This window comes from Trichoderma ghanense (assembly GCF_004382785.1).
Source record: "Trichoderma ghanense strain CCMA-1212 chromosome Unknown scaffold_9, whole genome shotgun sequence".
NCBI lineage: Eukaryota > Fungi > Ascomycota > Sordariomycetes > Hypocreales > Hypocreaceae > Trichoderma > Trichoderma ghanense.
This window is the reverse complement of record NW_027395672.1, coordinates 387,059-410,651: the sequence shown is the minus strand read 5'-3', so window position 1 is coordinate 410,651 and position 23,593 is coordinate 387,059. Positions and strand designations below refer to the sequence as shown.

Genomic DNA, 23,593 nt, shown 5'->3' with positions numbered 1-23,593 from the left:
CCGCTCGGAGCGGGACAGACAGAACTTGGATGTTTGCTAAGATAGGTCATGCAAGGAATGCTTCCCGTGTCAAGGGCCAACCCAGACATTTGCGACGCCACGCCTTTTCAATCGAGGAGGGGAATAAAAGAGAGAAAAAAAAAGGGGGGGGAGAGAGGGGAAAAGAAGGGCGCAAGCAAGGTAAGGGAAAGATTTTGTACTGCTACCACTGCCCGAGGTGTAGGCCTGCCTCGCAGGGAATGTCTCATCTCATCGAGAGTCTCTGCAAGCAATGCATGTCTTGTTGATTTTTCGCATCTGTTTACCACACACTTGTTGTACATCTCTACTTTCACTCCGAGCTCTTTTCTTCTCCGACGCTGTGGATTGAAGACTATTTGTATATCATGCCTCCATGCTCCTTTGCTCCTCCCTCTCACCTAGCTTCTCCCTACGAGCGGCATATGTTGTTCCCAACCACCAGCTTCCCTCATTCCCCTCCTCGTCCAGCCCTCGATATTCTCAACAAGATAACAACACTCCCACTCCCACCACTGGCCCCAAACACAAAAGAGAAGAGAAGAAGAAGAAGAAGCAAAAAGAAACAAACAACCACCAGGGCACAACCCGCAATGGAGCGAACCACCAAACTCGCCCACCTCACCCTCGTATCGAAATACTACCCCGTAGCAAACTACTCCTACCCTCGCAGCGAGGCAGCTCCCCCTTCCTCCTCCGCCTCCTCCTTCTTCTCCCGCACCCCCCACAACAGCAGGAGATCCTCCTCCTCCAACGAGCCCAGGGCGGCCAGTCCTTCATCACCGCCGCCGGGCCTGGTCGACGACCGCTGCGGCACCGATTCCGAGGCTTCTTCATCGGCGGACGACGACGACTTTCGATACCACGTCCACGGCGGCGAGCTCTGGGATAGCTTTCTCGAATCAGGACGTTCTTTGCGCAAAGACTATCAGACTGAGGCTGTGGAAATGGCGGCGTCTGCGTCTGCTTCTTTCGAGGCCTTGTGTGCCATTCCACCTGTTGTACCGGCAAAGGACTACCCGGCCTTGATCGCCTCCCCCAAGCGCATCAAGAGACGTCCCGTCCCAGTCCCATTTCAACAAACCTCCTGGCCGCTCTCTGACAACCAAAGCCACCCGAACCAACCACGAAAGCCATCGACAACATACTCCGTATTCCCCAAAATGGCCACAACAAACCCCCCAGGAACATGCGCAAGGAAGACCTCGAGCTCCCAACTGTCCACCACCAGCGTCTCTACCGCAGACGCTCCTCGTCCTCCTCACCCGCAAAAGGCTCTTCCTCCTCATCCTCCCACATGTCTCCCTCCGTTGCCTCCTCCCCAAAGACCAGCTGCATCGCAATCCCGCTCGGCAAGTCCCCGCCCGAGAGCCTTCTCTCCGGCGTCTTCCCTCACGGCACTTCATCGCTCTGGGACTTCTCACGGCTCGCGGCCGGCCAGTCCCATGGGACCCCCCTATTCTCTTCCTCCTACTCCTCCGCCAACCGGACCGCTTCCAGCGCTGCCGCCGCTGTCATCGCGACCTGCTCACCCATCAACTGTTGCTGCCTCAAGGGTACATCATCTCAGTCACACCGAAGCAGCAGCTCCATCACATCCCGCCCCCCAAGTCCATCGCCCGTACCCTCCCTCAACCAAACTCCCACGCCGTCCACCCCCAGACCCCCTCCCCCGCTCCGTCTTCGAATACGACACAGACTCAGAAGACGAAGACAATAGCAACAACAGCAACAACAGCAACAACAGCAACAACACCAGTGATTCCTCCTCCTCCTCGAGAAGCTCCACGGATTCCCCCGCACTGTCATTCTTCCGCCTCTACAGACGCAGTCAAAGCCCCAACACAAACAGCGAAGGCATCCTCTCTCGGCGCAGGGGGTCAGCGTCAAAAACACCTTTGCATCAGGCGCAGAGCCAGCAGCAGCAGGAGCAGTACTTTGTGGACGCGGCGGCTACGGCGGCAAAGGACCGCAGGAGGAGGCGCAAGAGGACGAATACCATGGATAGCTTGCCGCCGCTGGTGGCGAAGCAGGCTGATTTGGTGTTGAGCAGGATGCTTGGGCGGCGGAGTCGTTGACGTTGCGTCGTTTTGGTCAAGCATTGTCTTCTTTTCTCTTTCGGTCTTTCATGGACCTTTCTCTCATTTAGCATCTTGGATCACAAAGAGCGCAGACTCAGCATCCACGTCCACTCATTCATCGCACTCGTTACTCTATCATCACGTTCATTACCTACTATTTCACCACACTCATTACGCACAAGTGGACACGAAGCAAACGGACCACGGCCACTCATTATGATTTGCTTTCCCACCATGTATTTTATTTCCCTCCATCTTCTCTTTTACCTGTACACTTGGAGTTGGGTTTACGGTAGCATGGATAGGAGTACTAGGTTCTAAAGGGGGCATTTCCAAAATGGCTTTTTGAGTCCACACTGAAATTCAACGCATCTGTTTCTCATTTCACCCGTAGTTGACATTCTTCAATGTTGTAGGCTCTCGACACGAGAAACAACAAGACTTGCATTCCATCAACGGGTCAATACAGTTGAGATGGTGACGCACAGGAATTGCGTCTCCATATAAACACGTCTGTGTGTGTCTTGTCCGAGCGACTCCCAAAAAGGCATTCACATCCCAGACATGTTTCTCGACCACGTCTAACTGGTATCATTTTGGCATTACTCCGTACATCGCCTCGTCCACCAACTATCTGCAGCCACCATGCATTCCACGTCCCACGTTATATACTCGTCGTTCATATTAACCCATCGTGTACCATGTATCCATCGCTCGTATAAATCGTGAATGTCAAACTGTGAGAGCTCTGTAACTCCATCCGCAAGCTTAAGCCATGCCATCGTGCCCAAAACGCCACGCTCATTTTGTCCGTTCTTTTAGCGAGAAAACGCAGAAGGTGAAGTGGAAACAACAAGAATAAAAAAAAAGAGGAAAAGAAAGAAAGCAAATCATCAAGCCATAGATCTGGAAGACCTTGGCAACTTTTCCGAAAGATTGTTCAGGCGCCTTATACTCGCCAGTTGCCGGTCCTTTCCTAGCACAAGGCCAAAGAACCACGAGCTCTCGTCCCGGGAGTCGTCACGGCCGACCCCAAGTCGGTTTTCAAGGTCTCTTCGCCCTCGAACGGACCGAAATGCGGCATCCTGGATGAGCTCCTCAGCAGAGCAGAGACTGATGATGCCAGCGATTGAGGTGACGGAGCGAGGTAGGAGGAATTGGCGTCGGCGGGGCACCATCAAGCAAAGTCCGCCTACGTAGAGGACCAGGAATGCCAGCAGGACGCCAAAGACTGGCATGCTGGGATACATGCGGACTGTTCTGTTGGGGCCCGTCAATGCCATCAGCAGCCCGCCCCCTAGGACTGGAATAAAAATAAACAGCGTCGCCAGCAGTGATATGACGGCCACTCTCCAGTGCCCATTTCGCAGTGCCCTCCATGTCGCCTGCAGGGGAAGACAGGCTGCGTAGTCCGCTAGCAGAGACCTCGAAGCTAGAGAACCATTTACGTCGTGTAAGTCGGCCCACGGTTGTAGAATGCGTAGTGACTGATCAAAGACCTGAAAGTGTAGAAAGAGAAACATGCCAGCCATGGCCGGGACGAAGCTGAAGACAAAGTTGGCGGGAGAAAACGCATTGCGGTCAGGCCTTGCATTCAACCCCGGCAAGAAACCATCTTCGAGTCGTGTCTGCGGCAGGAAAGAAACTACGATCAGAGCTGCCAGCAGAAGGAAGCTGACCGCGATGGAAGCGATAAGCGGGCCATCGCGAAGAGGCAGCGGCAGATATTTGCCGCGAGCGTTCTCCATGGAGATACCGGGCGCCGCCTCTTTCAGATCGATTGATGCGTCGTTGCTAACTCGTTTACCCATCGAGCCAGGCGCAATCCCAGAGTCTTGGTCGGGCGGCGCTCCAATCGTGTACCAAATACCTCCCGCTGTCGCATCTTCAGCCTTCCAGTATCCCAGTCGATCAAACCATCTTTCGCGCAGTTGGCTCTTAAACACCTTGGCATTCTCGGCAAGATCGCTGCGTCTGTAGCTGGACAAAATGTTGCTGCGGTTCAATAGAGGCAAAAGGTCTCCGATGGATCGAATGTCCCAAGCAAGACCTGTCCATTGTACGAACCAGTACACCATCAGAATGACAGTCGCCAGCAGCAGGATTCCGTATAATCCTACCAGGGCCCATACAACCGGCTGGACGGGCGCCCAAACCCACCTCTCATGGACAAAGATGCACGTAAAAGCGGAGCTCTGCAAAGGGACTGTAAAGATAGTCAACCACGTCGCGACGTCGAAAATCTTGAACTGCCACGGCCCAGTGAACTGGGGCAGCAGAAACGAGGCAGGGTAGAGTCGTTGAAATGGCGCCATATATCTCGCCCGTGGATCCTCGTTGGCCATCCCAGTGAAAGGTAGAGCTCGCAGAGAAGCTTTGACAATGCTCTGTGCGTACATGAAGATGACGGCTGCTAACAACTGTGGCAATATGCGAAATAAAAAGTATTGGCCCGAGTATATGCTGCCTGGGTATGGCGTCAAGCCAGAATGCGCATATGAGTACCTGGCGGAGAAGACGAGGGCCGCCATCATGAGTAGAATTAGTATAGCCAGGATTGTCATCGGGACTGCTCGTAGAATCCATGGTTTGAAGTTGAGGGGCTGTAGTGTTCTGCCGTGGGGGTCGAAGTCTTTCTGCATATTCTTGGAAACAAGAACCCATCGTGATGAGCTTGCTCCAGTAGGGTCAAATGAGGCCGTGCTGCGCCGTGGAAGCTGTCCAGGAGTGGGAGGGCCTTGGGGAGGAGGCTGTTGGGCGTCGTCATAATCGTTGTCCCTCGCGAGGCGATCTTGATGAGTTGGTGAAGAATAAGCTGCAGATTCGTCAAAGCCGCGCATCGGCTCATAGCGATCGGAATATCCGTCAGAAGAGTGAGAGACGAGGTGTGACGGGAATGAGGTGCTCTGACCGCCTACCAGAGCGTGTAGAGCATATTGAATGTACGGCGTGTCGTCCACTCCCGGTGTAACTCTTCCCGCCGCCAGAGCCAACTCATCTTTAATGTTAGGCATACGGGAAGCGTTGTCTGCAGCAAACATTGCTAACTGAGCCTCGTCAAAGCGAACTATGGGGTCTTCTTCCGGCTCAATGGCATGGTATCCCGCGGGTCCAGAAGGTGGCTTCGCGACGGGTTGGTCCGTGTACTGCAACTCGGACGAGCGTGATTTGATGATTCTCAGCGGAGCTACTGTGCCATCAAACGCGTCATCATCGGTCTGGATGCTGCTGGATTGGCGGGTAGAACGTCGACTCTTCGTTCGTCCACTTTGATGGCGCTTCTGGCGTGTCGAGGGGGAGGCTTCGCTGTCGGGAACGGGCTGATATCGAGCATTCGACGACCGCCAGCCTATATGTCAAAGAATGTTAGCAAGTGCGCTATGAGAGTGTGATGCTGCTGATCAGCTGCGCCAACATACGAGAGGTCTCTGCATGGTCGCGGTCTGTGTCTTGGTAACTCATTCTCAATGTGTTCGACGCAGGTCAACTGCGCTAAGAGAGAGTTTGACCAATTGGTCGTGCAGAACGCGATGCAAGAGTGAGGAAGAAGATGTACGGTGTGGGATGGGTGACAAGGTGTTCGGCTAGGTTTTAAACAGGGCTGGGATTTTGACGCAGGAGGGTGTCCCAGCCACCGAAAGATGCATGAAGCGCCGCAGCGCACGGGAGCTGTTTGGATGGGGCCGAATACATAGGAGCATTGCAGGCAAAATCGCAAAAGGATGGCATGTCCCATGACTGACCTGAGAGGATGGAACAGCAATGTATAAAAATAGCTTGTGAGGCTGTTTTTGGGAGTTAACCATAGATCATGATGCTCGTATGCATGATCTTCTGCTGATCTGCTCGAGGGCAACCCAATCGCCCGTATCGCCTGAGTCTGGCGTCGTACGGGGCCTGTTGGGTCGGGCTTCGGTGGTGAAGCTCTAGCAAACGGGTGGCGCAGGCTGCCGCCGGAGGCCCGCAAAATCGGGTGGCTGGGGTGGCCAGGGTCGTTGGCGGACCGGCCAATAGAGCTTGGAGCACGTCTGGCAGCGTTTGAGCTGCCAATGAAGCCTTTGGAGGAGCAGTAAAGTGATGGGATAGGACAGGACAGGATAGAGGAGATATAAGATGAATGAATGGAAGGCATAACTCTTGTGAGACGTAGGGATTATTGCTGATTTAAGCAGTGCAGCACAACTGCCCGCGGGGGGTTCCTGCCAACGCACTCACTTTGGCTCAGTTCTTCCTTCCCCCGCTGAGCTGGCGATGAGCTGGCCGTGACCCACTCTAGAACGTTATCGAGCCAATCGATTTGCTGCGTTGCGATAATTGTGGGGGTTCCGATCAAGCAGTTGTTGCTCGTGGAAGGCATGAAGCACTTCGAATTGCCTGTTGACGATGATGCTACTCCGCACTCCGTACCTACTCGTGTTGAGCTTTGGAATCAGTCTGAACATGAACCTACTTTGTGTGAAGTGGTAACTAAAATGCCCGTGTGTGTTGGGCATCAATAATGACTTTGGGAAGCATCTGTGTGACCATTGGAGACGTGGGATGAAGACCTCGGGGAGCTGGTGGAAGACAAAGCTTAGACGCTACACTCGGTTTCGCGGCATTGTCCTAAGAACCTCTCTCAGATCAAGCAGTTGCACTTTGTGGCCATGATGCCACTTACAATCTCGTTGAGATATCTTTATCTACATATCAAGCGTGTTCGAATTTTCTCATGCAGATATATGTCGAGTGCATATGTTGATGGTAGCAAACCCTGCTGGGATGCCCGCAACTGACCTAGTAAGCAGCCTTGAACGACCGATCGGTGCCTTGGCGATCTCAAATTCCAGGCCATGTCAATCCAGACCTACAATGACAGGACCGCGATTCAGCCAATTGCGTGAAACGTGCAGTCATTCATCTGAGGATCTCCTTCAGGATTGTGCCTTTCTTTTTCTTTACCGATACCCTTCTGCGGGAAGAATGAAACGGACAGACAGACAAATTCCAAATTCGAAGCCCATTAGAAAGGCTAGCGTAATCCTTTGACGGTGGAGTCTTAGCGCATCTGGTTTGTTGACTTGCTGAGCAAAGCTTTAGTAATCATGAGACAGCCAGAGAGCGGCGAAACTCTAAGCAGCCAGCACTTCATGCGCCTATCGTCAGCTTCAGAAATTTCTCGCCAATGTATATCTTGTGGCTTCCTTTTCGCTGCCTGTGTCTTCTGAAGAATTCTGCAGTCTTCGTTTGCTAGTTGTGTGCTCTTCATATGCCAAGTATAAATGAACCGTTTCTCTCTCGCCTTTGCAATTTTCGTTGCTTCAGTTTCAACCCTCATCTACTTGCTATCATCAGCTGAGCACCACACAACATCCTACTACGCAGCCATATTCAGCCGCAACGCTTCTACAGCGGCCGCGAAAATACAGACAGCACATTTCGACCAATCTCCACCCGGAAACACCACAGGCATGTCGAAATCAATCCTGCGCCAGGCCAAGATTACGCCTCATCTGTCTTCGACCAGGGGTCACAACTCACTAGGATGGCTGGACACTTATCACAGCTTCTCCTTTGCCCACTGGCATGACCCCCGATTTACGCACTTTGGATCCCTACGGGTCCTGAACGAAGACAGAGTCCAGCCCAACAGTGGCTTCCCCACGCACCCTCACCGGGACTTTGAGATTTTCAGCTACATCTTGTCCGGAGAGTTGACCCATCGAGACTCCATGCTCACCAAGGGCAAAGAAGGGGGCCAATCAGACAAGTTCTTCCGCATGCACCGTGGAGATGTGCAGTTCACCACAGGCGGCACGGGCATAGCCCACTCAGAATTCAACGAGCACAACAAGGACACGGTCCATTTCCTCCAGATTTGGGCGATCCCCTGGAAGAGGGGGCTGACTCCGCGATACCACACTCGTCATTTCTCAGACGAGGACAAGAGAAAGGACTTTGTCAAGATCCTCAGCCCTCTCAAGGCAGGCGAGGATGCTACCGCGCAAGAGGAAGCCGAAGCAGAGCCAACCATCCCCAACACCATCCCCATTCACGCGGATTTCGTCATGGGCGCCGGCATCATCGCGCCGGGGGGCAAGTTTGAGTGGAGGGTTGGAGGTGGTGCTGCTCAAAAGAACCAGCGGAAAGTGTTTATCCACCTGCCGATGCTCAAAGGAGGAAAGGCCAAGATTCGGCTCGACGGCCGAGAGGACGCGGAACTCTCTGAGGGAGATGGCGCCTTTGTCGATGGGGTCTACATTGGAGACCGACTGATAGTGGAGAGCATTGGAGAGGAAGAAGCAGAGGTGATTGTGTTGGACACGGCTTGAACGGCCACGTATGCCGTCTGTTGATATACCTTTGCGAGGAGATTGTTATTGGTTTTATAGGATAGAATCTTACGAGTTTTGTATCAAAGAACACGGGGTAATGCTAGGGATAGCTGCGTTGATAACAATTCAGCATGACACATTGGAAACAAAAAGCCCGTACCTGTAATACAAAGTGTGACTCAAACCCAAAAACGGCGCGGAGATGCCTAAATCAAATTGCCTGTTCGATCAAAGAGGCAACGACCGAAATGTGGTTGACAGAGCAGAGCGAATGCTACGTAGCAGCAAGTTGAGGAGCTTGTGCGAGATTTTCCGGCCCAGGGTCCCCTGTCTGCAAGATCCATCGTGCGTCTTGGCGACGCAGGCACACTCGGACTCGGTATTCTATTGACTGCGGCCTGTCCAGACGCAATTTGGGTTGCATGCAGCTGCAAGGGGAAAGAAACAGAAGAAGATGCGCTATCCAGGAATTTGCGAGGCGTTGGTTGATGATGCGGAAGATGTTCAGTTTGAGGATGTGGACGAGATACTCCATGAACCCGAGCATGAGCCGAGAGAGGGTACAATGTTGTAGAGCACTAACGCCAACAACTCTGTCTCAAGGAGGAGGCAAGTTGGCAAGGTACTTTATGCTTAAGGTAACCAACCATACTGAAATCGTGGCAGGAGAACATGGCTGTTTCTGGCCTGGCGCTGTCCTGTCAAAGGCAAGAGCTGAAGATAAGAAGCTTTATCGTGCCTTAGTCGTCTGGATAAAAGAAAAATGAGGAAGAAAAGGGAAAAAAAAAAATAAAAAATCTGACGGTCCTGGATCAAGATTGCTCGTGCCTCGCGCCTCGCTTCCATCGCTTCCAGCCGAGCAGATGCTCCGCTACTCTCCGGCCTCCGCATCTGCTGCCTGCCAACCAACCTCAACCGCCCAAAGTGGAAGTGGCCGACTGAAATGAAGCCCACTTCCAAGGTGCCATGCATCAACGATGGTGCTGACGAGACGATGGGAGCTTGACTGGGGAGTCGGGCATTTACCCCGACAGACTGCTCGCATACCATACGTCCGGGCTCCGTATATCCGGACTTTCGAGGCTTCGAGCATGCCAACCCAGAGAGCTGAGTACTGTATATCCTCTGTTTCTGCCGCCCCCGTGACACAAGAGTCTTCATCCTGGCCCGCACACGTGGGACGGCGTGCCGTGCTCGTGATAGGAAAGTCTGTGGACAATCCGGCTGAAATCCGAACGCAGGCCCCCCCTGTCCTGCGAGATCTAAGCGCCTGCGTCTTTCAGGAACGCGGCGTCGACAGCGGCCCAGTGGGCTTCCTAATTGGACGGCTTTACGTTAGCCCTACGAGAGAAGCAGGAGAAAAAACACTTCATCCCCCCGCTACTAACAGCAGTCTACTGAGGCGCCACGCACTAGATGGAGCCTTGCCCAGCAGGGGCTGCGATCCCCGACACGACACATGCAAACGAAGACAGGCCAGTTTGCTGCCGCTCGGCGCTGTGATTCGCCAAGTTACGCCGGGGTGGGCGAACCCTTGTCCCGATCCTTCGCTGTGTTCGCTCTCGGCCACACCATCGCGGGAACCTATTAGGCGAGACGAACCTCTTACCATTCACGTCGCATTTTCCCGCCTTTGGGTCCTGGAGAGGAGCCATGGGCGTGTCGATGGCTTCTTGACTGGGATGCCGACGAGCGCTCAAGCCCAGTTGACATGATATCTGGTTCGTGAAAATCGGTCCCTGATGGTCCGATATATAGTACTTCTGCGAATCAACTCTACCTTATTGGAAAGGTTCAGCTTTCAGCTGTAGGGAGTTTCGGACTATCTATGCGTCCTAAGCACTACTGCTACCTAGGTAGTCTTACAAGTGGCCAATCAAACTGACAGCTGACAGGGTACTTGTTGTTGGTTGCGAAGACCAACGGCCCGTACGCAGCCAGCCGTTCTCAGTTGCGTGCGAAAAAGACCGCAAGCTCCAAGCGTCTCTGTCCACGGATACAACGGGAATACACATTGCAAGCTGCTCAATCTCGGCCGGTACTCCTAGCCTTGACCAATGGTGGCTGTTGGCCGAGCCTTCGGTTCCAGAGAGCAGAAACCGCGATGCCTGTTCCTGGATTCTGCAGCGTTGGCCGCCCTGCCCATGTGCCCTCCGCCATGATGTGCCCACCATCTTGCCGTTTGTTGAGTGGCCACAAATCTGTATGCATGGGCAAACTACTAGGCTTCATGGAGCCAGCCTCCTGTCATAGCTTACTCCAGAAAATTAGCCAAGACCAAACGCGCATATGAGCCCAGTCCCGCGGTGCAGTCAAGTGGGCTTAGTGAGGTGAGGCCCTAGGGGAGGCCGAGAAAGGAAATGGCCGAGTCCACGATGATGCACTTTGGGTAATGGGCCGAGTTGTTAGTTCATTCACAGTCGAGCCAGAAGAAGTGTGGGCAGCTAAAACATGGGTGGCGGCTTTCCAGCCGTTGCCTATTCCCTCCTCCCCTTCTTCTTCTTTCTGTCTTCTTCATCAACTCAAGCTCTGTCAACCTCAGAGACGGCTCGGTTCCTAGGCCAAGTTGCAGACGGCTTCGTTTGCGTCCTTTCGTTGATCTTTGATCATCACCACACTCATTGTCTCACAGGCTTCGGCCGCCTTACAGTCTTTTTCTAGTATAATCGAGCCAGTCAGTCCTTTCAACATGGTTTCCGCTTCCGCTGGTCTTGCCGCCGTTGGCCTTCTCAACGGCTACTGGGTACGTCCCTCATAGCTGGCTCGCCTATTCACATTTCGATCACTGGACGAATCGCTGACGGTGTTTAGGGCCAATATACTACTACTGAGGGCATCCGACCTCACTGTGATAGTGGCGTTGATTCCATCACCCTTGGATTTGTCAACGGTGCTCCTGATGCCTCTGGATATCCCAGTCTCAACTTTGGACCCAACTGTTGGGCAGAGTCTTACCCAGGCAACCTTGGCTTGCCATCAAAACTCTTGAGCCATTGCATGTCCCTCCAGTCAGATATTCCCTACTGCAGGTCCAAAGGTGTCAAGGTTATTCTGAGTATCGGAGGCGTATACAACGCTGTCACTTCCAACTACTTTGTGGGAGACAACGGAACAGCAACCGACTTTGCTACATTCCTTTACAATGCTTTTGGCCCTTACAATGCCAACTACACTGGCCCTCGCCCATTTGACGATATCACTACGGGCGCCCATACCTCCGTCGATGGCTTCGACTTCGATATCGAGGCAGACTTTCGTAAGATTTCACCCCTTTACTTGTCCAACCCCTCGGGTCATTGATTGCCATCAACTAATCACACAATAGCCAATGGACCCTACATCCAGATGATTGACACATTCCGTTCTCTCGACTCCTCCATGCTGATCACCGGTGCTCCTCAATGCCCTACTAATCCTCAGTACTTTGTCATGAAGGACATGATTCAGCAGGCGGCCTTCGACAAGCTGTTTATCCAGTTCTACAACAACCCGGTCTGTGACGCCATTCCCGGCAACACCGCTGGCGACAAGTTCAACTACGATGACTGGGAGGCCGTGATTGCTGGCAGCGCCAAGAGCAAATCGGCCAAGCTGTACATTGGTCTTCCCGCTATTCAGGAGGTTGGTCAGTCAGGCTACATTGACCCGATTGCGATGAAGGAACTGGTCTGCCAGTACAAGGATAGGCCGCACTTTGGTGGACTGTCGCTGTGGGATCTGTCTCGTGGTCTGGTCAACAACATCAATGGAACGTCTTTCAACCAATGGGCACTGGACGCGCTGCAGTACGGATGCGATCCCATTCCTACTACCACCTCCACCACGTCTACCGTCTCAAGCACGACTGCCGCTTCTTCGACCACGGCTTCGACCACCAAGGCTTCCAGCACCACCACGGCTTCCACGACCTCGAAGGCGTCTTCAACCTCGAAGGCTTCCACAACCTCAAAGGCTTCGACCACCTCCAAGGCTTCCACGACCTCGAAGGCTTCCACGACATCCAAGGCTTCCACGACCTCAAAGGCTTCGACCACCTCTAAGGCTTCCACAACCTCAAAGGCTTCGACCACCTCGAAGGCGTCTACGACTTCCAAGGTGAGCACGACGTCTAAGGCTTCGACCACTTCCAAGGCTTCCACGACATCCAAGGCTTCGACCACCTCGAAGGCTTCGACCACCTCAAAGGCTTCGACCACCTCAAAGGCGTCTACGACTTCCAAGGTGAGCACGACGTCTAAGGCTTCGACCACTTCCAAGGCTTCCACGACATCCAAGGCTTCGACCACCTCGAAGGCTTCGACCACCTCAAAGGCTTCGACCACCTCAAAGGCGTCTACGACTTCCAAGGTGAGCACGACGTCTAAGGCTTGCACGACGTCCAAGGCTTCCACGACGTCCAAGGCTTCCACGACGTCCAAGGCTTCCACGACGTCCAAGGCTTCCACGACGTCCAAGGCTTCCACGACGTCCAAGGCTTCCACGACGTCCAAGGCTTCCACGACGTCCAAGGCTTCCACGACGTCCAAGGCTTCCACGACGTCCAAGGCTTCCACGACGTCCAAGGCTTCCACGACGTCCAAGGCTTCCACGACGTCCAAGGCTTCCACGACGTCCAAGGCTTCCACGACGTCCAAGGCTTCCACGACGTCCAAGGCTTCCACGACGTCCAAGGCTTCCACGACGTCCAAGGCTTCCACGACGTCCAAGGCTTCGTCGACCTCTAAAGCGTCCACAACCTCCAAGCCTTCGACGACTTCCAAGGTGTCTTCCACTTCCAAGGTGTCCACGACCTCCAAGGCTTCAAGCATTAAAGCTTCCTCAACCACCAAAGCGTCGTCAACGTTCAAGGCTACCTCCAAGGCATCTACAACTTCAAAGGCAAGCACGACATCCAAGGCTTCGACAACCTCTAAGCCCGCTTCTACTTCCAAGGTGTCTGCAACCTCCAAGGCAAGCTCCACTTCCAAGGCTTCGTCGACGTCTAAAGCGTCAACAAGCTCCAAGCCTTCGACCACCTCCAAGGCTGCTTCCACCTCCAAGGTGTCAACCAAGGCTTCGACGACTTCCAAGGCTGCTTCTACGTCCAAGGCTTCCACAACTTCAAAGGCGAGCAGCATCAAAGTGAGCTCTGCTTCCAAGGCGAGCTCCACGTCAAAGGCCAGCAGTACCTCCAAAGTCAGCGCAAAGGCAACGACCTCCACCAAGGCGTCTACCACTGCGAAGCCAAGCACCACGTCCACCACGTCCAAGGCTTCTACCACCTCGAAGGTCTCGACTTCGAGCAAGCCCGGCGTGTCGGCTTCTAGCTCCAACGTTGGTAGAGACGCGACTTCCTTGGTTGAAGCTTCCACTTCCACCTCTGCTGCCGTCTTGTACCCCACGACGACAAGCAGATGGTCCAACTCGACAATTACTCGCAGCTCAACTCTGATAACTCCTGTTGTCTCTGTGTCCGCTTCCCTGACGACGAGCGTTGTCTATACCACGTCTGTACACACCGTTACCAAGTGCCCGGCCTACGTGACCGACTGCCCGGCTGGAGGTTATGTGACCACGGAGACAATTGCCCTGTACACCACCGTCTGCCCCGTCAGCGAGGCAACCCAGACCGCCGCGCCTACGGTGACGACGGAGGCCCCCCAGCCTTGGACAACCAGCACGGTGTACACGACCAGAGTCTACACCATCACTTCTTGTGCCCCTGGAGTGGTCGACTGCCCAGCGAACCAGGTGACGACTGAGACGATCCCCTGGTACACCACTGTGTGCCCCGTGACGGCAACGGCCACGCCTGTCGGACCCGGCAGTGTCGTATTCCCTCAGAACACGGAAGTTGGACAGCCCTCTTTGGTTGGCCCGGTCGTGGAGGCTGCGTATCCTACTGCCTCCAGCAGCATCCAGACGCTCGTCAAGCCTGCTACTTCTGTCGGGGTTCCCCAAGGTTCCCCTGCTGGAAGCAGTGTTGCCCCCGGCTCTCCTAGCAAGCCGACGACTTCTGCGGGATCTGCCAGCTACCCTACCAGTGGTTCCGGCAGTGCGGCGCCTTCTGGAAGCTGGAGCGGCGTGCCCGTTGGGCCCTCTTCGATCCCCGGCATCCCCGAAGCAAACACCGCCTCTGTGATGGGTGCCAGCTTGGTTGGCCTGACTATTGTGATGGCTGCCCAGGTCTTTGTTCTGTAAGGCAACCAGTCGGTAAAACTAGACATGATCCAATTTTGTGCGGTTTATGGATGGATTTCCCAATAGAGCCATTTTCTTTTCAGACATTCTTATTTCAGACAAGTCCTCTGGGCCCTGTATCTTGGGCTGATGAGGCACTTCTTTATTACATGCTTTTTTTTCTTTATGTCGATACGGTCTGGATATGTGTAAGACTTGCTGTATACCTTAGCTTATGACGATGATTTCTCAGCCATTTACGGAGCGCATCCGGGTTTCAATATGTTAGATGTTTACCTCATTGGCTGGTCTCTGTGATTGCTCGCTTGTATGTGTAGAGGTGTGGCTGAGATTCCTTAGGATATAGACTCGAAGACGACAATTGCGTTGGTCCCGAACTTGTGTCTCTGAATCAAGTTACTGTTGCTGATGGTCATTGCAACCATCAAGGCCCACTTCATCTCAACTACCTATCCAGAGCTCATGTTAAACCCGGCACTACTGACTGATGTACACACACATCTTCCCCCGCACTCTCTGCCTGTTCATCCTTCGCCTGCAACCATCTCACCAAAGATCGATCCCATCTATTCCCACCAAGAACACATACTACCCTTAGACCTCAAACTCCAAAATCTGTATAGAAACATTAAAAAAGATGGCAGCCCAATCCCCCGACGGCACACCAATCGACCTCGTCGAAAACAAGCTCCGCATGGCCCGCGGCGAGCTCTACTACGCCTTCACGCCGGACCTCATCCAGGACAGGAAGCGCTGCGCGAGGGCGTGCAGGAGGTTGAATTCTGCTGAGGATCCGACGAGGAGGGAGTTGGTTGAGATGTGGAAGGAGTATGTTTCCCCCCCCCCCTTTTTTTCTGGGTGTGTTTGTGGTGGTTTGTTGATGTGTGTTTTGTAGGATCACTAGGGACTCTGAGCCTTTGCCTGAGAAAGCCGCTACGGAAGAGGAAGACGAGGTTTTGCTGGAGGATTATCCGTGGGTGGAAGGACCGCTGAAGATGGACTATGGCTACAACGTAAAGTACGTTTTACCCTCCTCCTCCTCCTCCTGCTCCTCCTCTTTTCCCCCTTTTCCATCTCAACCCTCACTCACTCTCATACCCTCCCTCAAACCCATTTCCCATCCAACCTCATCACACACATACACCTCATCCCCCTCAACCCTCCAGAAAATCTCCCACACACAAAAATCTCATCATATCGTTAAATAAATAAATAAAAAAAAAGACTCGGCCCAAACGTCTTCGTCAACTCAAACAGCACCTTCATCGACACCTGCCCCATCTCCGTCGGCGCCCGCACCCTCGTCGGCCCCAACTGCAGCTTCTACTCGGGCACGCACCCGCTCGACCACCGCGTGCGCAACGGCACCCGCGGCCCGGAATCCGGGAAGCCCATTGTCGTAGGGGAGGACTGCTGGCTCGGAGGCGGCGTGACGGTGCTGCCGGGGGTGACGATTGGAAGGGGGAGTGTGGTTGGCGCGGGGAGCGTCGTGACGAGGGATGTGCCCGAGGGGGTTGTTGTTGCGGGGAATCCGGCGAGGGTGCTGAGGAGGACGGTTGATGAGAAGGAGAAGGTGAATGGGAGTGGATAGGGGGTGTGTATGGATGGGCTGTGGTGAAAGACTGGAAGAGCCGTGTTTGGGCCATTGATAGAATATGCAGTATAAAACCGTGGATCAGCGAGGCAGAATATGCAGTATAAATCGTTGAATTAGCGAGCCGTGACTCGGATAGTGGCGATAGAGCCGGGTATCTTGTATGGGAACCTAAATAGACCCTTCCTTCATCCCTTCCTTCTCAGGCGTCATCGTTCCACTGTCCTCGCTCTCCTCAGCCACGGTGACCACTGGCGCCGCCTTGCCCGTGGCAATGCCCCTGAGCACCCTGGTCAGCGTCGCTCTGCTCTCCCAGATGGGGTACAGCCCGACGCAGATGAACGAGCAAAAGATCCAGATGATGCCCACAGTCACCCAGCCGGTGAAGAAAGATTTGGAGAAGACGTAGCCAGAGCCGTACATGGGCATCGGCCAAAGGATGAGGAACGCGAGTGCCCTGTTTTATGTTAGTGACGGCGCACCGCTCAAAAGGGATGTCTGGGCATTAGATGGCTTACATGAATACAGTAACAAAGCACGCAATCTTGAATGCCTTGTTAAGCTTCCGGCGCTCTTCCTCGGATTCGGTCCGCTCCTGGTTCCGCTCCAACTCTCTTTGCGCTTCGCTGTCAAGGCCTGACGCCTGGATCATGCCGTGGTCATCCACTTTTCGAATCTCCATCATGGACTGCCAATCGTACTTGTCCAGACCGAACACGAGGCTCAGCAGCGGCACGAAGACGACGGGAGCCAGTAGCGCGGTCACGTTGCCAGCAAGCATTGGATCGTTTGACCCCGTGCAGTCGACATCCAGCTTGCCGCACGTCTTCCTGGCAGTGACGAGCCAGGCAACGATGGCACAGATGGTGCCCAGAATGGGAGAGATTACCGCTGCCCAGCGATTCTGGCCGTTCCAGAGCAGGGTCAAGGTCGCGGGGATCACAGCAGCTGAGATGAGCACGCCCATGAGCAGATAGAGATAGCCCATGGAGATGCCGTTATACCACAGGCCTGTGGAGATGCAGCAGACAACAAGCATGTAAGCCACCATGCTCATGTGAGACATCCACACAAGGCTCTTGCTGCTGGCACTAGGTCGGAAATACGTGCGGTAGATGTCGTATGTGAAGATGGTGGACGTTGCGACCAGCTCAGCACTGAAAGCTGATGTGACGGCCAAGAACAGCATAATGAGGGTGGCAATGGCACCACCCTTGCCCATGAGGGCTACCGCAGCATAAGGCAGAGCCAATCCAGCTGAGACCTCCGAGTCTGTCAGGCGGTTCGGGTACGTCGGGAATTGGGGGCTGGATTCGAGCGCCAGGGCCGCAAGGCCGAGCGTCGTCGCCGTCAACCACGGAATCGCAAACCACGCCGCACCCCCCATGATATATCCCGGCAAAGCGTGAATAGGAGAGGCTGCTATGCTTTTGTTATAATAACCGTTGTCTAGGAACACGGTGCCGAAGTTTCCAACGATGTTGATGACGAAGAAGATGGCGCCGCCCTGGGACTTCATGGTGAGGTAGCTGCCGTCGCGGTTGCCGGAGACGGGGTGGGCCTGGGCGGCTTTGACGAGCAGATCGTACACGGCCGACGGACTGCCAAGGACATCCGAGGTGGCGTAGGTCTTGAGCGCAAAGATCATGATGATGATGAGAACGGCAAACGTGTGGATGTAGTCGGTAATGAACGTGGCCTTGAGGCCGCCAGAAACCGTGTAAGCCACCACGGGGATGGGAATGAGGAAGATGGCCGCTACGGCATGCATCCCGGTCAACGCATTGACCGTTGCCGCGCCTCCGGTGATGAGCATGAGAGAGACCAACATGTTGGTCATGAGGCCGAAGACGATAAACGTAAAGTGCGCGGCCTTGCCGTATCTGGCCTTGATGACTTCCAGGAACGTGTGCGCATTTGGTGCTCGCTTCTTGAGGGTGATGGCTATTGTAGCGAACAGCAGAATCTGAACAGTGGCGCCAGAAGCGTACCAGAAGGGACCGGAGACGCCATATCGGTAACACACGCCGGAGCTCTGCAAGAGAGTTGCTGCCCAGGTCCAGGAGGAGACAACCGCCGAGGCAACCAGGCCGGATTTGACGGTACGGCCAGCTGTGTTGAACATTTCAGACGTTTGGACCTCATTGTTGAACCGTTTGAGAATGTGAGTAAGGGAAATCTGCGTCAGTGAGTTAGTATCTTTCCGAAGCGAGTCTGAGATGGCTCAAGCATATCTCACCATCAGAATGGCAAATGCAAAGCCGAGGCCGAGGACAATGCCATAGCCATAGGCCTGGCTCAGCGGGGTTGAGCTCGAGCCCGACATGATTCTGGCTAGGATTTTTGCTTTGCCAGAAAAGCTGGATGTCTCATACGACGATGTCTCATATGTAAAGGCGAACCATCTGGCCACATTCGGCGGCAGACAAGATCTATAGATACCAGCATCTTGGAAGTGGTGTTATCTAGGTGCTCTGCATCCGATCATGGCTATCGCAGATTCGGCGAGCGCCGGACAATGGCAGAGCTTCTCTCCGCCAGGACCAACTGTATCTTCATCGTGGAGTGACAACCCCCAACTCCATCTTTGCGAGTTCTTCCATTATGTCGATTGAGATCCTCGGCCAGAGCTGAGCGACATGATAAGGCCAGGAGCACCGGGTTCATCAGTCGCCAGAGATCCTATCGCTCAGATCGCCCCAACTATGACTTGCGAGAGACGATGCATGCCGCGCGCATTCCAGAGCCATGGTAGGGCTGCGATCGGCAGTGAGGCGTATCAGATGCAAAGTTCCGGGGCAGCGCTGACGGCTGCAAGGGAGCTGATACGGGACAGAGGCTCTGCCTGAGGCAATCTGCAGGCTAAATGGCAAAGCGTGAATGGTAAAGATGCTTATCAGCAGCGGCTGTTGGTGAGGTGAGGCTCTGGTTGGCTCGAAGATGAGAAGGATGTCGGAGGATGAAATCGAGAGAGATAAGGCCAGGCCGAGAGATAAGATGGGCTCGCAGTTGATCCCGGTAACGGCAGATACGGCGCCCCCGGATAATTACCCCATGCTCTAACATCTTTGACATGAACGAACCGCGGAGAAGCTGTGAAGGGATCCGAGGATACAAATCATGATAGTCAACAGACTGCTAGATTACAGTCACCGGGCAATTAATCGCATTGTTATCTTGCGTATCTCTGGAGATGCAGCTCTACTTTGTTGATGAGGTCGCAATAAGAGAGGGAGACGGATAAGAGATGACTCTCTCTACCCCAGTCATCCATCGCCCCGGAATTCGAGAGATAAGCTTATGAAGGACGAATGACACCAGCTACCTGATAATACCGAGCGGGAGACGGTTTCGGACGATCCCGGCCGGCTCTTTTGCGCCTCGGGCATCAGGCATGGCGGCTCTGATAAGACTGAGGAGACGACAAAATAAACCAGCTTCAACTCGTCAATTGGCAGGTAATTCATTTGTCTAATGAACTTGCTGAAGAACTTACTAAAGGGGATTGCGATTACACGTAACAACAATGATTGACATAGAATAAGGCGTTGGCGATACCGCTTCACATCTACCGTGGGGGTAGTATAAGGTAGATCCTGTACAACAATAGGCTGTCACTCGAAAATGCAGAGTTATAGCAGCGAGTTCACCAAGTTTCTCCATCCATTGTGCCATCTTCTTCAAAATGAGATCGACACTGGCTAATTAACACGAGCAGACAAAGCTCTTGGTAACGATATCATGTCAGTATCCGGCAGATAAGCCAGGGGATATTCTCATCCACGTATATCAACCGCGATGCTGTAATTGAGGTCAGCTATCTCGTACAATAGCGAGGTGATGGATGCATGTAGATCAAATACAGCTATGCAGCGAGATCAAGGTCAGCTATAACGGCCTCTGCCCCAAATTCCCAATTCATCCTTTCCCAACTTTCTCATTTCTGGCCACTACCCATGCTCTGTCATGTCATGCCCTGCGCGTTGGTGAGGTTAGACCCGTCCAGCCAACTGTATCAAGCCGAATGAAGTCAGAACTTCCGTCCCGTGGTTCATGTAATGATGCCGCCGAGTTCTCCTACCAATGTCTGGAACATCCTGCTATTAGACATGATTGTGCTTCTTGTGCAATCTCCTTCTTCCTTCCCTGAGTGTTCCCCCTTGCTCCATTACAATTGGGCAAGGGGCTCCGCGTAAGGTATATGCCATTTGCCAGCAGGCATCTCCTCAATCATCACCATGTAACAGCCGAAGCAATTTGTGCGAACAAAAACCTCAATGCCACCAGAAGAAACTGTCGTGAAGAACATGCACGACTGGCTGGTGGACGAATCTAGACGTAAGGTAGTCGTAGGAACTGTCGGCACGGCATACCGGGGTGGAGCAATGGTGGCCATGATGAAGTTTAGTTCAAGTCATGAAGCCTCTGAGCGTAACGGTATGTACGTGCGATATTGACGACGCCCCTTTGGAGTCCATCAATTGTTTGTTCTACTATATTTCGTTTTTCTTCTTCGTTGGTTTCACATCTCTGTGCAGGTATATTTCACATGATACGCCCCCCTTGGCCGAGAGTGACGCGCTTACTGCGTGTAAAAGATGAGTTGAATCGGCGCCCTTTAGGCTTCATCTACCCAACTTTCCAAGGTATACCAAACCCTGAGCTGCCAATTCATCCCATTTGCCTCCCATTCTCTCTTCCCACCCATCATGCTCATCAACCAGCTCTATCCAGACCCCAAAGAACAAAACCCTCACCCACAGCGCCCCGTCCCCTACGCCCAGCCCCCCCTACCCTCTCCATCCAAGAGCACGCCCCAGCAGACCCCTACGGCCACGGCTACCTCCCCAGCACCGGCTGCCCATCAAAAGCCGATGGCAAGACCCTCAGGCGATACACCAAACTAACCTGGTGTCTGCGCAACAGACTCACTCGCCCCTCAAAGACCAACAACACTCCCAAACATTCGCACCAGCTGCACATCACCAGCCAAATCGCCTGCGGCGACGGCCGCGGCGCCCAGCTCGTGCGCTGCCACCTCGACGACGACCAAACCACAGCGTACGTCGCCAAGATCTACGACCCTCTCTGCTATGCCTTCGCGGACGCAGAGGAAGTTCCGGTGGACGTGACCTGGCTGGCGGAGCACGACTACAGACGAGAAGCCGCTGCGTACACGGAGCTGAAAAGGTGTCGCCAAGACGGCCGCTTTACGCCAAAGTACTTGGGGTCCTGGATCTTTGACATGATGGCGCATGGCGGCGGCGAAGAGACAACAAGACCGGTGCACATGATTCTGCTCGAGGCGCTGGAGGGCCGCACCATGTTCTCTTTGCTCGAGAGCAAAGAACACCTCAAGCTCTCTCTGCGGGTCCGTCTGGATGCTTTTGCGCGCGTGTTGGAGGCCGCTGCTGCATTGCGATACTATAATGTAGCCCAGGACGATCTGGCCCCGAGAAACGTCATGCTCACGGGACTGGACTTGGTTTCGCAGTCGGTTGATAGGGTGGTCTTGTTTGATTTTAATGAGGCGGTTGTTCTCACGCACCACAAGTGCTGGATCGTGCACGAAAAGATGGACCGGCCTGCGAGTCCGCGGGATAGATTCTGGTCCGAGTTTCCATATGAGTTCCGGAGCTGGGTGTATCCGCTGTTCCAGCGGAAGAATACCTTCAAATGCTGGCTTTTGAGCCGCTGGGGGGACGACGAGACATTGGGTGGCCTCACGGAGTCGGAGAAGAGAACGAGGAAATGTGATCATTATGAGGAGCCGCCACCGCTGCGGGATGATGAGCTGGACTGCGAGCTTATTGAAGAGTTGAACAAGGAGCTGGATTGTGACTGGCGGCGTTTCGTTTGATGCCATCGCCATGTTAGTCACTCACCCGAAAGTGGTAGAAGCCTCGCGGCTCATCACTTGAAGCAATAAAAGGCAGCGTATGTATACAGTCAAGCTTCCTCTCCGCTGACGCATAGGACCATATCCTCCTCCTCTAACTTGACAGCATCATGTCACCGCCCCAAATCAGCACCCCTTCTCGAAGCATCCACCAATCCCTCCTCAAAAATCGCAGCCCATCGCCGCGCCAAGTCCCTCAAATCAAACGACATGCCCTGCGCAGCGCCCCCCAGCTCCGCAACAACAGACGTCGCTAGCTTCCCCTCGAGCCCGCACGGCACGAACCGAGCCCACGGATTCACCCCCTCGGCGCCTTTGACGGCGACGTCGATGTTGATGGCCGTGCCGAGCGCCGTGACGTACCGCCGGTGGTGGACCCCCAGAGCCGCAATCTTGCGCGGCTGGCCGGACGATGCGTGGACCCAGACGCCCGGCTCGTCGCGGTTGGTGTAGGTCTTGATGTCGAATAGTTCGGAGAGGAATTGTTGCGTTGTCGCCTCGAGGTGGCTGGCAAATGTAGAGACGCTGTACTTGGGGTAGAGAGAGGAGTGCATGTCCAACACCGGCCAGAGGACAAGCTGCCCGGGGCCGTGATACGTGGTGAGGCCTCCACGGTTCGTTTTTTTGACCAGGGGATGGAAGACCCTGTTGATGGGCTCGGGATACCGTAAGAGATGAACGTCCAGTGGCCGCTCCAGATGCGCCCTTTGCTCCTCGGTGAGATCCTCTTGTCGACGGCCCAGGGTGAAGGTTGGTGTCGATTCAAAGGATAGCAGAAGAGGCCGGGGACAGTCTTCGGCTGCCCTCGACTTCTCGGGAAGGCCCTTCCAGGTCAGGAAGCGGGCGCGATGCTGCTCCTGGGCGTCCTCGGCGGCTTCATAGCTCGTCAGGCCGGTGGACTCGTCTCCGATGAGATGCCGGTGCTCGAGCAGGGAAGCTTTTGAAGGCGTCGTTGTCGTCGTTGTCGTCGTTGTCGTCGTCTGCCATCGTCTACTTCCAATGGACGGAGCGCCCCTTTGCAACTGATGGCATCTCGACGCTGCTGCTGCTGCTGCTGTCCTCCACTGCAAACGCGGCACGTGCCACATCTTGTGACTGGGCCGATTGAGTGCATGAAGCACCTGGAGGAAGACGCAGTAAGTAAAAAAGAGCTGAGCAGGTGTTGATGCACGTTGCCTTACCTTGCCGATGCTAGCGCCCGGCAGACGCTAAGGCTGAGGTGGTGGATGCTGCTGACGTGACGCTGCTGGCGAACCTGGTGACGAGTCCAATCCAAGCCCGGCTGCAAATCGTGGAATGGTCAAATAGACGGTCGTTTGGTGGCGCGAGGCTTCCAGTCAGGTGGCTGTCAATTGATCTCTAGCAAGCACATCACTGGCGCCTCATCCATTGCCGGCTGCGCATCACCAGCTGTCTCTGCTGTGTATGACATCAAAGGCCATTGAACTTGCTACAAGTACCTAGGCTAGCAACTTTTGCTCCAAGGACGGAACGCCGACTGGGACAG

The 23,593-nt window shown here is 54.2% G+C and overlaps 8 protein-coding genes across 8 annotated transcripts; 5 read left to right on the top strand and 3 right to left on the bottom strand.

The window, feature by feature from the left end:
• Positions 1–611: 611 nt before the first annotated feature.
• CCMA1212_007221 (uncharacterized protein) lies at positions 612–2,096 on the top strand (the record flags this gene model as incomplete). The annotated part of the gene is made up of 1 exon (XM_073704393.1): positions 612–2,096. One exon carries the CDS (start codon positions 612–614, stop codon positions 2,094–2,096), a length of 1,485 nt encoding a protein of 494 aa, XP_073557123.1.
• An 896-nt stretch (positions 2,097–2,992) lies between these two features.
• Positions 2,993–5,561, bottom strand: CCMA1212_007220 (uncharacterized protein; the record flags this gene model as incomplete). The annotated part of the gene is made up of 2 exons (XM_073704392.1): positions 2,993–5,448; positions 5,519–5,561. The coding sequence occupies 2 exons, from the start codon at positions 5,559–5,561 to the stop codon at positions 2,993–2,995; spliced, it is 2,499 nt and encodes an 832-aa protein (XP_073556972.1).
• Positions 5,562–7,360: 1,799 nt separating this feature from the next.
• CCMA1212_007219 (Putative quercetin 2,3-dioxygenase) lies at positions 7,361–8,410 on the top strand (the record flags this gene model as incomplete). The annotated part of the gene is made up of 1 exon (XM_073704391.1): positions 7,361–8,410. The coding sequence occupies one exon, from the start codon at positions 7,361–7,363 to the stop codon at positions 8,408–8,410; it is 1,050 nt and encodes a 349-aa protein (XP_073556871.1).
• A 2,692-nt stretch (positions 8,411–11,102) lies between these two features.
• On the top strand, positions 11,103–14,593 carry CCMA1212_007217 (Endochitinase A1; the record flags this gene model as incomplete). The annotated part of the gene is made up of 3 exons (XM_073704390.1): positions 11,103–11,156; positions 11,225–11,669; positions 11,739–14,593. The coding sequence occupies 3 exons, from the start codon at positions 11,103–11,105 to the stop codon at positions 14,591–14,593; spliced, it is 3,354 nt and encodes a 1,117-aa protein (XP_073556866.1).
• A 637-nt stretch (positions 14,594–15,230) lies between these two features.
• Positions 15,231–16,184, top strand: CCMA1212_007216 (Putative acetyltransferase; the record flags this gene model as incomplete). The annotated part of the gene is made up of 3 exons (XM_073704389.1): positions 15,231–15,421; positions 15,489–15,611; positions 15,818–16,184. The coding sequence occupies 3 exons, from the start codon at positions 15,231–15,233 to the stop codon at positions 16,182–16,184; spliced, it is 681 nt and encodes a 226-aa protein (XP_073556865.1).
• A 174-nt stretch (positions 16,185–16,358) lies between these two features.
• CCMA1212_007215 (uncharacterized protein) lies at positions 16,359–18,513 on the bottom strand (the record flags this gene model as incomplete). Its single annotated transcript, XM_073704388.1, has 3 exons — positions 16,359–16,644; positions 16,706–18,366; positions 18,427–18,513. 3 exons carry the CDS (start codon positions 18,511–18,513, stop codon positions 16,359–16,361), a joined length of 2,034 nt encoding a protein of 677 aa, XP_073556858.1.
• A 2,059-nt stretch (positions 18,514–20,572) lies between these two features.
• Positions 20,573–22,047, top strand: CCMA1212_007214 (uncharacterized protein; the record flags this gene model as incomplete). Its single annotated transcript, XM_073704387.1, has 2 exons — positions 20,573–20,624; positions 20,951–22,047. 2 exons carry the CDS (start codon positions 20,573–20,575, stop codon positions 22,045–22,047), a joined length of 1,149 nt encoding a protein of 382 aa, XP_073557217.1.
• A 152-nt stretch (positions 22,048–22,199) lies between these two features.
• On the bottom strand, positions 22,200–23,174 carry CCMA1212_007213 (uncharacterized protein; the record flags this gene model as incomplete). Its single annotated transcript, XM_073704386.1, has 1 exon — positions 22,200–23,174. One exon carries the CDS (start codon positions 23,172–23,174, stop codon positions 22,200–22,202), a length of 975 nt encoding a protein of 324 aa, XP_073556870.1.
• Positions 23,175–23,593: the final 419 nt, after the last annotated feature.